Genomic DNA, 17,945 nt, shown 5'->3' on the forward strand with positions numbered 1-17,945 from the left:
ACCTAGTACCTACTACAAGTATCTGACCGGAAGAAAGCTTCCACTGATTAGAATTTCTCATCAACACAATTTATCTAAGGCTGTGATAGAGATTGAGACGAATTATAACCATCTCATTATACTGAGGAAATATTATCAGCAGATATTTGGAAAGTATAATTAAAAAATTATTTGATCAATAAATTGTTTCCGATGGGGCGATGGTACCTACTTATAGATGGCCAGATAGTTTGGAATTTTGAATCAATTTGAACACTCGTACAACTGGTATACGGATTTATGTATTTGATTTGTTTTTGGGCTGCGTTTTCTATGTAAGTAGATATAATGTACCTATCTAAAGGGCAATAAAATTATTTTGCAATATTGAAAAATGTGCTCTGTTTTTTGTTTTCAGCAGATCTGTTCGTCATGATAGAAGACATGGTTTTCATCTTCTTGCTGGCTATACAGCCGAGCACCGTATTGCTTCAGGTAAAATAAATACAACTAAAAATTAAAACCCAACTTAAAACATTGAGTGTAATGAATTACAGCTACAAAATTACTTGTACAAAGAGGCCGCGCGATTTGTGAATATCAAATTTTAGCACGCCTCAGTAGGCTCGCCATAGGCGTCATAAAGGTCAAATTTCTGAATGGGAAAAAGTCCAGTAGCAGTATTAGTACACATTACAACATACAAAATGCAAAAATTTACCATCTTCTATTTTTTCTTACGCAGGGTTCCAGTGATCCAAATCTTAACGCAACTGAACCTCCTAAAACATTTTTTCTGGATGTGTCGTCGTATCGTTTTAATGAGTTTGAACGGACTTTGATTTACCATAATCACCTTTTTGTGGATAAGACTATGTTCATTGAAGAGTTGATTAATCTACTGGAAAAATGCGAACTAATCAGTCGTCCTTCGCGGTGGGGCAAAACCTTCAATATGGCAATGACTGCGTCTTTCTTCGATATACCCCATCACGAAGATGGCTCAGTTGATGAGCACAAACGAAACATGGTTAGATCTTTTTTCGCAGGCGGAGCTAAAATTGTGTTGCCAAATAAGGAATCACCCATTGAAATGAAACCACTGAAAATTTCTAAAATTGAAAATGCAATGGACGAGATCGGAAACCATCCAACAATACTCATCTCATTTGTTGACAGCGGCAACACATACGACGAATTTATCATGAATTTTGCAGATAAAATAAGGGGATTAATTGTTCGAAGAAACTACGTCGCGTTTTTACCCCAGTACTGTCAATTTTGTGATTATCCAGAAGAATGTTACAAATTACTAAATAGTACCTCAGAAGAGCTCGCATCTAGTCCACTTGATATAATCTTACATCATAGCATAGAAATATTAACTAGTCTGTTATCTCGCCATTTCCGATTTCAAGCTGTGATCTTAATCGATGAATATGATTACCCGTTGAATCGAATGACGTACGATAGTGAGGATTCCAACAAGACCACCGAATTTTTGAAAAGTTTGATCGGTTGTACATTCAAAGGTGGTTCAATCCCTGACATATACCGCGGTGTCGTAACTGGCGTGTTACAGTTTTCGAGAGCTAAAATATTTTCAAGGCTGGCAGTTTGTCGTGATTGTAGCGTGACAAAACCACAATATAGCGCACATTTTGGTTTCACTGAGGAAAACGTTCAAACACTGATTGAAAATAATCCCAGCTTCCCACATAATCTGAGCCAATTGAAAAACTGGTACGACGGCTACACATTTGAGAAGAACCGCTTGTATAACCCTTTGTCAATTCGTATGTGCCTGGTTTTCGGAGACATGGGCAGCTATTGGATTGAAAGCGTTCCAAATCCAATGAGCCTCAATCCAGGATATGGAAAAAATCCGCTGCATCAACCATTTATGCTAGATTCATATCAACGTTGGATCCAACAATTGTTTGTTAATGAACCAATAATGGGAGTTGACCTGCAATCCGAGATTTATTACAAGTACGAGTATGCTACAGAATCCTTGGATTTTTTTTTATCCCTTCTAACATCACTGGGATATTTGACGTATGAAGAAACGTCCCAACAACGATATATGGTCCGGATTCCAAATAAGGAAGTGCGTGACTTTGCGATTAAAAATTGCATCAATCTATGGGCAATGAAATATGTCTGTGAGGAGTTCGTTATAATAGACAAAATCCTTTTTACGATTCTGGAAAGCTTCAAAGTAAATGACGTTGACGCAGTTCAACACAGTTTATCTAGGCTGCTGTCAAAAATCAATGAAACAGCTCCTGCAAAACACCATTGTGAACTTGTTTTTGGATTATTGGCTAAATTCAGCGATATATGGGACTTGGAACGTAGCTTTGATGAAGTAAATATTTACGAGCAAGTGACATTTCAATGCAGTATTACATTGCGATTGAAGTTGGATAATTGCTACAATACCGATCTGATAGCAATAAACTTTATAATAAATGGTGATTCTACTATGGAGCAAAACATCATTGAGGCAAAAACTCCTACTTCTGATACTTTGGAACATGTCATACCCAACGAGACTTTTTCCATTCAGGAACCATGCACTGAAGCAGAGACTAGGCCAACTATTAATCGGAGAACCACTGGAGTCTCTAAACATATTGCAGAAATAAAAAACGTAATCAAAGAAAAAGTGATGGAATATTCGGAAAAAAGGGTTGTCGAGCTTATGGAGAAATCCAAGAGTAAAGCTGCAGAGCTTACAGAGAAACGTTGTAAATACATCTGGCATACCTGCATTGTAATTGGGAAAAACATTCTGGGGATGTTCCGCCATTAGAAATAAGTAGGTACCTACATTAAAGATAGGTATACCTATTATAGATAGTCATTATTATTATTATTCTATTTTATATTAAATTTATTGTAATTATTAATAGATTTGTTATATAGGGTAAAAGCATGTAATATGGGGTACCCGCTCTTTTCGTAGTCTATGGGTGATATCCAATGGGGAAAAGATTTGAGGTGAGTTTTTAAATGATTCTAAAATAATCTAACCAGATCCGAAAGTGAGTTGGTAGGTATAAATATAAATGAAGAAGAATATATGAGGTACACTCCAAGGGTATGCATGCCCCAATGTTTTTTTGTTTTTTTGAAAATGTGGTTAAAATGAAGTAATAAAAGTAAGCATAGACCTAGTGTAGAAGTAGAAAGAAATCTCTTCTTTATGGAGTGTTTTTTTTTTTTTTGTTGAAAAATCCACTTAAAATCGAGTCGATCTTTTCACATTAAATTAGGGCATTTTTTTCCTAAACAGATTTTTCAAAAAAATACAGCCAATTCTTAAAAAAACAAAACCGTCTTTAAATCACGGATTTGTTTGCTTTTTTATCTTTTGGATTAAATTTCAAAAATTATTAATATCTAATGAAAGAATGTAAGCTAAAAGTAATGTTGCTTATGAACACAGAGGCTGAACAGCTAACAGAAGATTAGATGCGAGAAAATTCAAAGAAGCCAAAGGTCGTTGGCACACGCGTATCGTTGTGACGTCATCGATATATTCCCGCGTGAATGTAACTGAATCTTTCTTCATGGAAAAACGCAGTGTTCTTTTTCTAAAAATAAATCGCTTCTCCGTTGAATTATTTTTAATCCTTTTGTGCCTTCTGCTTTTGTCAAAGATGTACTCTTGAAAATAATTTTGCTAACAAGTTATTATAAGGGTAATAACTTCAGAATTTCAATCCAATTTTAATATAAGATTAATCAAACAGTGTAACGAATTCGTCACAAATCATTACAGAATTTTTAAAAAAATTCCTGCAGAGACACTGACAAAAAATCACTGGTTGAGCATTAGAACTCGTAAAAAATTATTTTATTGCTTCCTGAATTTATTTTTACTGTGTTACATATGTAACACTTAAGAGGTAGGTACTAGGTAGGTAGGTAGGTAGATAGTAGGTACCTGATATATAATTCGAAGTATTTTTTTAACAGCAAGAAACTGATTTTTTTTCAAACCGAATAGGTAATGACAATTTTAGTAGGTATCAATTATTTAGATTTAAAAAATTTAAATTAAAAACAAAAATAGATATAAATGGAGTATTTTTTCAACTGGAAATGTTTTTGATTTTTTTTAAAATTTATGAGCGATGCATTATTTCCAACAAATATTTTCCATTTTCAATTTTTTTCGGTTCTTCTCAAGTATCACATCAACGAATATTGCTCAAAATTGTGAATATTCCAATTAAACATCATTGTTTTTTCACGTTCCCAATATAAATAGGTAACTACCTCCCTACGTGAAATTGTTCTTTCAATTCTTTTAGAATAATTTCAATTTTTTGTTTTCAATTTTTCGGTGTCTGTTTTGACAACAGAAACCTACATACGATACAATAAGTAAATAAATACGTTTTCATCCACCATTTGAGGGAAAGGAGAGACCAGAGACTATTGAATACACCGTTTTGATAGAGTAAATATGTAGAATTGTAGATACCTATTTGGACTGTTAGAATAGCCACGGCTCATGCAAAGTTAGAAGTAATTACTTAGAATGGGATAAGAGTAACACGAGAACACGATAACAAAAGTTTTCATATCTTTTCGACTTTATCTTACTACCTACTAAATCCCTAGGCCTATTTTAAAACCGAAACAAATCCTCTTCAATGCATCCAAAAAAAGCTTCCAATCGTTTTTAAATCCTTTGGTTTCTAAAATTACAACCAACTTGTGTTTTTTTGTACAAACGTTTCATAAATAACTAAAAATACTAAAATGAAAAAAAGGCAAGATAAATCTTCAAACGTGAATTCAACACTGATAAAAAAAAAAAAGGCATAAACAATGAGAAAAAAAAGTTTCTATTCTCGGTACCGGCCATATGATTTAGTAAACAAGAGGAGAAAAAAGTTCAAGATACTTTTTACGGTGCATGCGAGCTTTGATGATAGCAGCTCTAACACGTGATACATTACATCGATGACGTCACAGGGTGCACCGTGACGTAAAAGATAGTATTATCAGAGTACACGTTGCTATGGTAACGCATCGTTGACATACTTTCCAAGGGACACACGCGGAAATCATGCCGAGTAATCAAATCTTATAGGTAATTTTGGTCAGTAAAGGTACATATGCCTATAATTTTTAGGCGCTTCGGTATCCATCGCGTTGGACGTTTAACTGCTTAAAGTGCTTATGGCGGATAAAGAATACCCGATACGGGATCGTAAAAACCAAAACAATTTCCTGCACGTATCGATGATGACGATTTAAGGCAATTAATCCAGGTATTCCTTAAAGGATGCCGCTTTTATGATCGTAAAAGAAAAAATAGTATTTTTCGCGAGTAGGTAAGTATATATAGTGCGCTGTTTAACAATTACGTCACTGCAAGAGATCACAGTATTCTAGCTGATGTAATTGAATGTCGTATATTTTATCGACGAGTTTTATTAAGAGTATTTTATTTTGAACGCTATACGTCGTATACACAGATTCGAGTAATGGTGTAAAAATGTTTTTCCAAGTAACCCCGACGATGAGCTGGACGGTTAATCTTTTGTTTATTTGACCGAATATCACCAAAGGGAACATTTCTACCATGAAAATCAACGCCAACGTATAAACGCTGACGTATTCCAGCACGTAGATTTTAGGGAATCCACGATAGGTGGGAAGGTAACAAGGGATATTTTGGAACTTTCAACAGTGTATTGGAGAAAGTTTTATTGCAGATATGAAACAATTTTTGGTCAAAACATGTTTTATAGCGAGGAAAATAAGGAAAAATTGTAACGCAAATAGGTAGGTACCTACGTTATTTTTAACTGCAAAATATTCTAAAATTCTTGCACTTTTTTCATTAAAATAAGGAGAAAAGTATAGGTATCTTTACCTCAATTTTAGAAAAAAAAAAGTAATAATAAAAATACTGTGGTAATTTAAACAAAAAATTATCTTTAGCCGAACTGTTGAAAATCATTAATCGTTTTGAATTATTTTTTGGATTGAAGAGTGATGCAAAAATTGTGTTCAGCCCAGGTCTCAAAATGTGATGAATACTTCGTCATTTCTTTTCAGAATAAAACTTCGCTGTTTTAGCCTTAAAATCTAACAATGTTCAAACATTTTTTGAGAAACTAAATAATAAATTGAAGAAATTTTATCAAAAATAATTTTTAGTGTAGCTATATATCTTGACTCAAAAAATATTTTCTCCTCCCTTCGTCCCCACATTATTATTAGGTACTCATTTTTGTCTTCCAGTTCTCCTTTTTAATATCTACTTTAGGTAAGTAGTATAGATAAACTTCGCCAGACCTCCAGTTTCAGAAGGAGCGGGGGGGGGGGGGTCCTTTAGTTAAATTCTGCAAAAATGATGTTAAAGGATAGAAAACTGATAGAGCAACTTCTCCCTCCCCCTCACCCCAATTTGCAAAAAAAATTTCAGAGGGTATATTGAAATGGTGGCCTTACCAATACAACGAAAATCTGAGATCTGGTATCGATAGAGCTGTTCAGAGCACTCTTCGTCAATCCCGACGTTACAGCACTTCCCTCCCCCCCCCCTCATCCCAGAACAACCTGTTTAGCGTCTCAAGATCGTCCGTTCGTTTATCTGACCACTTGAGGTCATTGACCCAAGTATCGGAACTCTCGAGGTCACTGCTCAAGGTCGTCTGTCTGTCTGTCTCGCTCTAATGAGAACATTGACTCGCAAGTATGGCTCCCCAAGGTCATCTTTTTTGCCTGTCCTGTCAAGGTCATTCACCCGTCTGTCAGGCATCTCGAGGTAACGGATCTACCATGTCCAGCGTCTCTAGGTTGTCTGCCACTAGCTTCCCAAAGTCGTTGTTTGTCGGCCCCATACAAATACCTGTGAGTATTTTTCTCAGGAATTCAGACTAAAAAATTAGCAAAACTTGGATTTCTAGATCGATGAGGTCAAATGCAAATGTTTATTTTATATTTTTTTGGCCTAAATTTGATTCCTTGGGAATTTTTTAAAACTTTAAAAATAAACCCCAACCCCCTGAAAATTTCAAAAATGCCGGGTGCAAAAAATTTGCTGGTGGTTTCAAAACAGCTCAAAATGATTGTAAACCACTATCAACTGACTTGGAAGAGTGATGGGGGGGGGGAATATATAGAAGTCAATAACACGATTTGACTCAATTTTTAGCGTTTAAACTAAATTGAATGATTTATTTTTTCACATTTGACTCAAATTTGATTCTTCAAATTTTTTTCAAAATTCTCAAGGTTGAGTTCATTATTGGCCTATCTAAAATTTTGACTGAAGAGGTATTTTTACACACTGTTTTGATCTAGTTTTGTTCGCACCAGAGATAAAAAAAACCTTTTTTTGGCTATACTTCTCAATTTCTTGGAATTGGCTACAATGACTAAAAAACTGGCACCACTGCATTCCAAAATATTCCTCCAGTTTCAAAAATGGCATTCAATATTTTGGGTTAATTCGAGCTTGATATTCGAGAATAATTTTTTTTCAAACACGAAATTGCCTAAAAATGAGGCATTTATTGTAAATTTGAGACCAGTCATCATGGAACTCTTAAAAGTGGTCTTGGATTTTAACAGCAAATGCCCTACGGGCCTGATTTTTCCAAACAGATTGGTTAAGGGCTAGAGCAAAAAAATCACTAATTTTCCCTCCAGTGACATTTTAAAGGCGAGACATTTTTTTCTGTGTGAACTCCTTACTTAGAATAAGACATCTCTGCTGAATTTGATCAACATTCTTCTCATGATTTACATATACCTACCCTAATAAATATGTACCTAGGTAACTTATTGTAACCTATTCGTCCCAAATCTCAAATCTGCAATAAAATCTCTTTCGTCGAAACAATTTCATTTCAAACTGAATGGAAATCTGTATCAATGTAAGTACACAATAGTTGTTCGAAAAGGTTGCAGCGCAAACGACAGCAATAGGTATTCCCGTTGAATAAATATTTATGGAAAATATTTATTATTGCATTAAAATTCACTTTACTATACTTACTTGCGTTTACCGATATCTTTTCCATAAAACTCAGACTTATAACTTACATACTCGTATATCGGAGACGAAAAAAAAAACTGAAGAATGTTGAAAACTCCAGATATTTCATTTTTACAATCTAAAACAGTTCTCATGGCAAATTTCAATCAATGCCCACGTTCTCAAAAACCCCACTCAAGTACAAAGTACCAAGGTAGATGTTGGTTATATTGAAGTGTAAAAACGTTTTTGCAACGAGAAAACTAACAAGTACAATAAATTGAACAAATAAATTCAAATCCATTATTCGCAATTGCAACCGATGTGATATAACCTCGAATAGAACAGTAATTCAGTAATTGTTATTTACATACACTCGTAAATATACTTACAAATGTACCTACCTAAGGAATGTGTAATTTTTGCAATCTACACAGTTAGGTGTAAGTATTCCAAAAGGCGTGAACTGAAGAAATGAAAAAAAAACGCAATTATAAATGCACTCAAATGGCATCTTTTGAAAGCCTTTAACGCCCCCACTTAATTTTAACTCCTTAGACACAAACAGCTGGTCACTTTTAACTCGGGGGACTTGTTGAAACATTACAAAAACACCATATCAATCCCACGCGTTTTTATTTTATGGTTTTACAAACAAGGAAGTAATTGAAAATGTAGTATAATAGTGTTATCGAATACCTAGATGCTGCAAATTCTTTCATAGGTATATTGTAGCTTGTAAACCAAACATAACACACTACAGGTACCTAAAAAGGTGAAAGGAAACCAACGGCCGTTGGTTAGGACTCGTGAAAATACAATAAATGCCTGCGATATTAATCGCAATTAGTTATTTAATAAACAAAGAAACGCAATAGTATAAATTTGTCACGTAATATTTGCTTCATCAAGATTATATTATACACAAACGTATACCTATACCTATAATCAGACGACAATTCGAACAATCCTTTAATTAATTTCATTTGTAAAACAGATACCTATACCTATACAGTTAAAGGAGTACGATAACTTGTATTTTCTACCAAAGGATTGTTTATTAGGTCATGTAAATGAAAACTCGTCCAAAAATACATTCGATACACTGTAGATGGCTATAATTAATTCAAAAATTGACTGAAAACTTTACAAATGTTGAAAACATCGACTGATTTCTATTTCCGTGTGGGTTGTTTTGTTTTCATTAATCATTTGTTTACATATGTGAAGTACGTACTTGATTATAATTACAACCACAATAAATAGGTGTAATTTTCAATGCACCATGATTAATCTAGATGACTATAGATACCACTCTGAATGTAGGAAGGAACAATACACATGTACGTGCATTCACATATACTGGTACCTATAGATGTTACAATTCGATTAGGTAGGTATCGTTTCTCCTCATCGTGATGTATTATTATGAGTTGCATATTTTAATTATTCCAATATTTAGGTCCAAATTGACCTGTGAACTCTATGGCAGAATTCAACTTGTAATTATTCGATATGTACGCAGCATACGAAAATGCACAAAGTTTCCGTTAGGTATACGATGACGCAGTTGAAGCTTGGCAAATGGAAGATTTTTGATAAATCCAGTCGACTGATATACTCTCTAATTAAACTACATTGTCGCCAGCTAAGCTGGTAAATAAATTTCAATCGTTTCCAAACAGAAAAAATACCATTCAATGGAAATTTTGTAACTGTAGCGAAATGAAAAATAACTTTATAATTACATATATGTACAAACAAAGGTACCTATACTATGTATTTACTCTTATGTTTACCATTGGTTGCGACTTGCGAGAAATTGATTTGCAGACTTCAAAAAAAAAACTGCGATTGTGTGGTTATTTTTATGGATGAGTAAATATTTGACGAACTTATTTTATTTGCGGGTACGGGATTAATTTTTAGGCCATGAATTTACCGAAGAAAAAGTTGGAATAAATTTTTATTTTTAGCATTTAATTTTGTTTGCAGGCTGCGAGTGCGAGCTTAGCAAATATACGAGAATTTCTTCTACTTATTTTCAGTACAAACATGTAAGTTTACGTAATCATTGAAGTGCAGAATTTGGAAAATTATTGCTGGTTCGGTTCAGTTTTGTCAAATCAAATGCGAAGGTATTTGATGAGATTGGATAGAAATATTTGTCGAATGAATTTCCAGACCTATTCCCCTGAATAATACATAAATAGGTAGGTAAACGTTTATATGCTTCCACTTTTTTGTTACTCATGAGCAAGTACATAAGTACAAATGTAGCTCTAATTTCAAATAGAAATTAAATTTTCAAGCAAATTATCTCGTACTTTTAGGCAAAAAATAGGAAATTCCGGTAGTAGTTTTTGAAAACAACCTGAAGAAAGAGGGGAAGGGGGTTAGCAAATTCCTGAATGGATTTTTTTGATTTAAAAAATTGGAAATATTTTATAAATTTCAACAGAAAATGAGATTTTAAGATTTGGAAATAATTTTTAAAAATCGTGAAGAATTCTGATATTTAAATTTGGTGGAATAAAATTGGTGGGGGGGGGGGGGGGGAGAAATTGATTTTTTAAAATAAATCTGAAATTTTTAATTGTAAATGTACTTACTTTTGAATTTATTTTCGTTTAAAAATTCAATAAAATTTGTGAACGATTATAGGTATATTTTTGCAAAAATTTATGAGTTTAAAATTTGCCACTCCACATTCTAACTTCAGTAACATGGCAAACATTTTTCAATTTTAAATCTGGCAAGATGACAAGAAATTGTGAACTTCAAATATAACAACATGACAAAAAAAATCAATTTCGTACTTAAGGATTGGATGAATTTCTAAAGCCTTTGAATATTGATGGCTGGTGAAGAAGGAGGATTGGGAAACCTCAGACATTTTCCGTTCAATAATTATTTGATGAAATCTCGAAAACTCGAATGAAGAACACGATTCTGAATTCTATAGATTTGATAAGTAGGTACGTAAATTGACAGAAAATTTAAAATGTCACATGTGGTTAAATTGAGGAGAAATTACAAATTCCCAACTTCACAGCATGACAAAAATCTTAATTTTGTACTCTGGAAATCTTGAAGCTGATTGGGAGGGAAATGAGAACCTTTCCTAGTTATGTTTCCTTCAAAAATTCGACTACATTTCGAAAAGTCAGAGAACATTTCGAAAAATTCCGAAGATGGGAAAACATTTACGTAAGTTCTGAATTATAAATTTGGCAAAGTAGTAAGTAACTACTGACTAGGGAGGTGCCCCAGTTGACATGCACCGATTTCAATGATTCTTGCACCATTGGATAGAGGACATCGAACATAGTCTACCACGAAATTTTCGGCTGCTGAAGCTAATATTTCGATTTTTCAGAGCGAGTTTTCGGTTTTCACATCGCAATTTTGAAAAAATCGAAAAATTGCCCTGGAATGCTGAAATATCAACTTCGTCTTCAGCAGCTGAAAATTTCACCGTGGGCTAGTCTTATCATATGTATTGAAATGTCCAAATAATATGGAAGCGTTCGGTATGCGACCTGCGCCGAATATTTTTGCTCTGTTTTTCAAAATTGCTATGTGAAAATCGAAAAATTGCTCTGAAAAATCGAAATATCAACTTCAGCAGCTGAAAATTTTTGTGGTAGACTATGTTCGATGTCCTCTATTCAATGGTGCAAGAATCATTGAAATCGGTGCATGTGGCCTGGGGCACTCCCTTGTGAGTAAAAAATAAAAAAAATAGTAAAATTGCGACAAATTTCATTTGAAAATTGAATTGAATTTTTTGGGAATTGGACTATTTTTTTGAATCGCAGGGAATAAGAAAAAATGTTTTTTTTTGCCCCAAATCTGGTCGGGGCTCTAGAACGGTCTGAAACAATCTCTAATCGACTCAGAATGTTAAAATTAGAGTAGTTATGAAGTAAATCTTAGCTTTCCAACTTCATTTGGTAAAATCTTCTGGAGATTTCTATTTTCAAAAATCTGTTGGAAGCTCTTAATTGCTCAAAATGGTTCAAAACTTGTTCTCATCGATAAACAGGGGGGGGGGGGGTCAAAAATAGGGTAGGTACATATCAAATTACAGCTTTCAAGGTCAGTTTGGTAAAATTTTGATTTTCCCCCATTTTTAGACTAGGTTTATTTTTAAAAATTAAAAACCTCATTTGGATGGTAGTACATTTTTTCATGCTCTTTTGATTCAGCTTTACTTGACTTGAAAATTCATCTGCCATGATTTAGTACGCCTTCAATTTCGAAAGTAGGCAGTTACAGCGTCGACATCTTGAAATCTTATACTGTAAAGGGTCCTTGAAAAACAATGTCGAAAATTGTTTTGTTGAATACTGCCTCTTCAGATCTGAAATAGGCAACACTTTGTTTTTTTTTTAGTTTCTGATGCTGGATTGCTGAACCAAATCTGCGTACCTTGAGTTTGAGTATCTGTAAATTTTGAGAAAGAAAAGTCAGCTTAAAAAAGCACCTGTAATTATACTCGTATTTTAGGTTATTAAAAACACCTGAAAGCATGAATATAAACTAATTCCAATTTGAGTTTTCCCAAAATTTTTCAAAAAATTACAACCTTTTTGAATCATTGAAATATTTACAAGCGTGAGGAAGTTTGGTATTTACCATAATTCCCCCTTTTTTTTTCGATACTGAAAAAAATACATTCAACTCAAAGTCAATTACCTCCTTTGCTGTACCTACCTATATTGAATTCAGAATTCAGGCTTTCTCTGCCATTTTAATTTTGAAATGCACCTATTCGAGTTAAAAATGATACCTATCAAGCCACCTATGCTCGTTCAGCGTTACCAACGTTAGCTTTTCTTGATTTAAAATTTTTTCTCACCCCCTTCTCCTCCTTACTTTACCCTTTTATAATTCACTTTTAGAAAAATCACGTCCATGTGTCATTTTTCTTTATGTAGAGGTTCGCTCGTTTATCTCACGTACGATACATAGTACGTAGAATTTTTTTCAGCTGCATGTGTGACATGTGTAAAGTCAAAACCAACGTTAATGACCATACGGGCCATTTTTAGGCTTATTTTCTCGCATTCTCGTGCGTGCATAGTTAGAGGTAAAAATTTTCCAAGACGAAATTCTCACCTCACCCCACAATCGTCTCAGATTTACAGGTGCAGACGGTTCATATTGTAGATGCGAATAATAGGCGGAGAAATGGTTGCGTCGAGTTTTACGGAGCGTGTAACGGAATATTTTGAGGGATGAACATCAACCCCTAACAGTCGGCTACAAAACCGACGTGCACGTTGATTAAATTTTCAGTTCGTCGGTTCGTGTCTTGTGGTTCATTCAGCTATGATACGAGTACATTAAAGTGCGATACAATTACGAATACGAATACATTACGATATCGTGTTTTTTCGCCGGCTTAAAAATTTTTCTTTTTTTGTCAAAAATGTCAACCGCCGATAACATGTGTTGTAGTTGTGCCGATGATAAAAACATTAATTCCGATTTAAGCGGTATAAAATTATTCAAGTCGATGGTGCGACGAGTTCGTCAAAAAATATCCGAAAGTAAATTAGTAAAATCACCCAGCGGTAACGAGCTAACTTCCGTGATCAACAAAACCGAACGAATGTCTTTGGACGAATCCTCATCTGGTAACCGATCACCAACCGATACAGCCAAATCTTTCTGTACCACACATACCGGCGATGATTGTAAATCACGTATGAGCGGATACAGCAGTGATTCCGGTACCGAGAAATCCAGACGAAGTTCCAGAGTTAGAATTCGTCAAAAGGTCAGATCACGATCGAAATCCGATGGCAGAAGGATCGAAAAGAAACCAAAGAAAATTCTTCGAGCACCACCAACTTATATTTATGTCAGAGGCTTATCCGGTATACCAACTCAAAGAATTAGAGTTCGTTAATAACGAGTATACTTAACGATTTATTGAATGAGTTTTTTTTTCATTGTGTATATCACCCTCTGTTTTTCAATTATTTTAATATAAGAATTATCGTAACTGTTACAACTCGATGAAATATTTTTCTATTTTATTTTGGGTACGTATACTTACGAAAAATTATCTACCTACCGAATTTTTTTGTGTCTAATGTGTAATTGTTTTGTTACTTAATGTGTTTTATTTATTTTCCCCCCTTTTTTAAAAATTAATGTTTCATACATTACGTTTGTTTTCTTATTTCTATCTAATTCTTTCTTATGACCACACGGTATAATTTCTTATATTCATATCAACGATACGATTACGTTGAAAAATTTTTCTATTGTATATTTACTTTTAATAAATGGTTCCATTTTAGATTTTTTTAATTTTTTATTTCAATACGACTTAATAACTGAGTGTTGTAATGAAAATTGCACAAGTGCATTATTATCGATTGATCAACGAATGAGTAAGTACCTATGGTAAAACAAATGAGGTAAAGTTTTTCTTTAATTATTTCATTTTCAGTTGAGCAATTTTTTTCTTCATTTCGTATGTAATCGGTAATTTAAAAAATGAAATTATTTAAATACAGTAGGAAAATCATTAAATAGTCTAACAGAGTGAAAAACTTTGGTGAGTACCTACTACCTACACCTATCTGCAAAATTACATCACTTCAATTTAAGAAGCATTAAGTACAGTGCAGTGAAAAAATTCGCTACCTATTAAATATAAATTGATATTATAAAAGTGTCGCGACGTTTACAAATTCGGACTTGAAAAAACTTACAATCGAATTAAAAGCTTAATATGAAAGTAACCAAGTGTAAGTACTTTGTTTTCTAATACCTAGAGTAACGAATAAGCAACTATAATGGTTTCTTAAAAATAACAACGAGAAAGTGAACTCGACTCAAACTGTAGAAAATAATCTTCCCATTAAATTAATAAAAGTAAGGAAAATAAAAGCTACCTATGTTTTTTGGAGAAAACTGAAAGGGGTCAATGTTTTTCGAATAATCCTTCCAAAGATGAATAACTAAACTAAACAAAAGAAAAAAAGAAACGATATTTTCAGCCCAAAATATAGGGCATTGAAAAAAGATTAATTTTTCATTCATTTTTTTCATCACGTCTGAAAAAGGCTTACGAAAATGAGTTTTTTTTTTTTAAAAAAAAAAGATTGTTTTAATTTTTTGATTAGAAGCTTTGTTCTTTAACCTTGAGTTTGAGAAAAAAAATTGGAATTGAGAATAGATTGATTCGTGGAGTAAAGTAAGTAAAATTTTCAATATTTTTTTCTTATTTCTAGCTTTAAAGAAATGATTGATCTAGTTTAGCTGAAGGCTTTCTAAAAAAATTAAGCAAAATCAAGTTTTTCCAAAAAAAAAAATGAATTTTAAGATGTTCAAGAAATGAAAAATCAATCTGAAAATTTGGATAAGTAAAATATAGGTATGTACATATTATATGCACGAGGGCACTACAAAAAAAGCTTCGAATGCATCCTCCAAACTTCAGGAAAAAGTATCGAAAAATCTTAAGTACATCGAATCGATTTTTGGCATATGTTTGCCAATATCATTCAGACCAACACAAGGTCGTTATGATCCCAGATGAGCGTAGTTCTTTAGGAGAATGAACTAGAATCTAAAAAATCCTGTTTTTTCATTTATCTGGAGAAAAGATGCTTTTCTGGGAAAAATTGCTTTCTACAAAGTTAATCTACTCCAAACTTTTCATCGGAAAGGTTCTATGCATTCGTTCAATTCACCTCGTTTTTATTCTACAGAGCACCCCTTGAAAATAATCCAATTTTTCTCATCTTCGATTCAAGAATGCAGACAACTTGAAATAGAAATCCCCTCCCCGTAATTTTTTTTGTAGCTTTCTGCAAAACGGTACCTAAAAACAAAGAGTGAGCCATGGCAACCCCAAAGTGCCCCCAGCCATCAACCAAAAGTGTCGAGGATTAGCCTAAATTTAAATTTATCAGATGTCATCACAATTTTGATAGAACCAACGTGCGTCTATAACTCGACAGAATAATTCATTTTTTAGAAATGGGCTATTTTAGGATAGTGTGGATCATGTCTCCCCCCACCCCACCCGTTCCAAAGATTTCATAAAGAGGTATTGGAAAATATTTTGAGAAAATTTTAACTCAAAATTAACAAAATAGGTACTTAGCTGCTTATCTACTTGTATTTTTAAATGACTTGAACAGTTTTCTAAGCATCATAATAAAACATAGAGTGAGATTTTTGGGGAAGGTGATTTGTGTGGCAAAACGGGGATCAATTGAAAAAATTCATAGATCCTTTTAAATAAAAAATTTAAGTAGATTGGATTAAATTTGCTCATAATTTTCAATGAAAACTTTTTTTTTCACGAGATGAATGCAAAATTTGAAAGGAAGGCTAAAAATGAAAATATGAACCAACAAAATTTTATCAAACCAATCTTTTGCCAAAATTTAAATTGAAGGGGCTACGAACAGATTTTGAAAAAAATTGATCACAATCTTAAAAAATCATAAAGCAACTGGAGACAAAAAATGGCCAAGTTATAAACGCCTAAGGTTTGGGATTTTACCATTTTTTTGATTTTCCCCACCTTTGAGCTCCAATACCCACTTGTAATTCTTAAAATTTCAGTTTTCGGTAAAAAATTCGTTAAAAAAAAATCGAATATGTTTTTCAAAATTGTTGCATAACCCCTTTAATTATTTCAATTTAGGTAAAAACGTATCCAATGAAATTTTGCTTCAAAACATCCTTCTTACCCGCAAAGTCAAAAATTCATTTCAACTGATTTTCCATCTTTGAACGGTGTTTGCCCCTTCGATTTTCCAGATAGGCAACATCTTCATCAAAAGTTTTTCTTCATGAAATTCAGTTTCATAGTTTCATCATTCAAATTATGGTACCTCGATTCTCGGTCGTCATCTGTCACATTAAATCACTTTTCGTTATTTGGTTGACACGAGCGGAGCTTCTACCTTGACCTACTCGACCTTCTGAAGAAATTAATCTAAAGGATAAAATTTTAAAATCGAGCCCACTTGTCGAATCTATTTCAGTCCATTTAAAATTATCTTTGATGTCTAAAATACTTTATGAAAGCTACGATGATAAAGGCTTCGCTAGGGATGTTTCAGTAGTTCTAAAATTGGCTGTAAAATTCCTACGCGAATGATGAAATAATTTTCAAAGTATCTATTTCTGCATCGATATAGAAATAATTAGGTGACAGAAGGTTTAATATATCTGTCGCGCTCTAAGAATATCTATTATAAATTCGAATAAAATATTGCACCGAGTTCTGGCGCAGACGTTCTCCCACACGTTTTAATAATGTTAAAAACACAAAACAAGAATGCCGTTCTTCTCGCTAAACTAGGTAATTTATTTTCTGCATTATACAAATGAAAGCCATTTTTCACCCTTACAACAATCTATGATCGTCTAATTGTAACACGATTTTATGTATGTAGTTTAGTTGTCTGTACTGTAATCTTGTGCAAGGTCAAGATCAGCTTTTTATTTCGAAATGAACGAGAGTAGGTATACGTCTGTAGAGGTATTGTAAAAAGCTTCCGAACAGATTGGTTTTGCTTGAAATAGAACATTGTGTGCACAATTGTACATTCTCGAAGTCATTTTACACGTCCTCGACTCGTTTTTTTTTTTTTACTTTTTGCCGAAATATGAGATTTATTGGAAGTGGTTTTTATCCTCAGGGTGTGTTTTTATTTCACGAGGATTATTACCAATAAATGGAAGTAAGAGTCAGTTGTGGGTTGTAGGTTTTGTCGTAAGAGCCCAATAAATGAATAAACAGCTTCGAACCAAATCTCAAAAAGACTGTAATCAGACACAAGTAGTGGGTGCTCAAGTTCGAAAAGTTGTTAAAAAATAAACACTGGCCTTCAAAAAAAAAAAAAAGAATTTTCTTCGGTGATTTACACAGAGAGAAAAAAAACATCAGAAGAAAAAAGCTCGTGGC

The 17,945-nt window shown here is 33.4% G+C and overlaps 2 protein-coding genes and 1 long non-coding RNA gene across 10 annotated transcripts in view; all 3 read left to right on the top strand.

The window, feature by feature from the left end:
- Positions 1–166: 166 nt before the first annotated feature.
- On the top strand, positions 167–4,093 carry LOC135840459 (uncharacterized). Of its 7 annotated transcripts, none has more exons than XR_010557748.1 (5): positions 167–314; positions 398–474; positions 725–2,803; positions 2,898–2,985; positions 3,434–4,090. XR_010557748.1 is itself a non-coding variant. In XM_065357016.1 (4 exons), the coding sequence occupies exons 2-3, from the start codon at positions 412–414 to the stop codon at positions 2,795–2,797; spliced, it is 2,136 nt and encodes a 711-aa protein (XP_065213088.1). In that variant the 5' UTR covers positions 167–314; positions 398–411; the 3' UTR covers positions 2,798–2,803; positions 2,898–4,093. The 7 variants fall into 7 exon arrangements, 4 of the variants coding, with proteins under 4 accessions (XP_065213088.1, XP_065213087.1, XP_065213085.1 ...); XR_010557747.1 differs by having other exon boundaries at positions 2,911–2,985; positions 3,434–4,089; XR_010557746.1 differs by having other exon boundaries at positions 725–2,985; positions 3,434–4,089.
- Positions 4,094–13,183: 9,090 nt separating this feature from the next.
- Positions 13,184–14,309, top strand: LOC135841096 (uncharacterized). Its single transcript, XM_065357896.1, has one exon. The coding sequence runs from the start codon at positions 13,431–13,433 to the stop codon at positions 13,911–13,913; it is 483 nt and encodes a 160-aa protein (XP_065213968.1). The 5' UTR covers positions 13,184–13,430; the 3' UTR covers positions 13,914–14,309.
- A 236-nt stretch (positions 14,310–14,545) lies between these two features.
- The window catches only part of LOC135839277 (uncharacterized), a 31,485-nt gene continuing 28,085 nt past the window's right edge, over positions 14,546–17,945 (top strand). For both annotated transcript variants that reach the window (XR_010557566.1, XR_010557567.1), the window contains exon 1: positions 14,546–14,763. This is a non-coding gene — a long non-coding RNA (uncharacterized LOC135839277). The remainder of the gene's footprint in view (positions 14,764–17,945) is intronic.

The sequence above is a fragment of the Planococcus citri genome, chromosome 3 (genome assembly GCF_950023065.1).
Source record: "Planococcus citri chromosome 3, ihPlaCitr1.1, whole genome shotgun sequence".
In the NCBI taxonomy this organism is placed as follows: Eukaryota; Metazoa; Arthropoda; class Insecta; order Hemiptera; family Pseudococcidae; genus Planococcus; species Planococcus citri.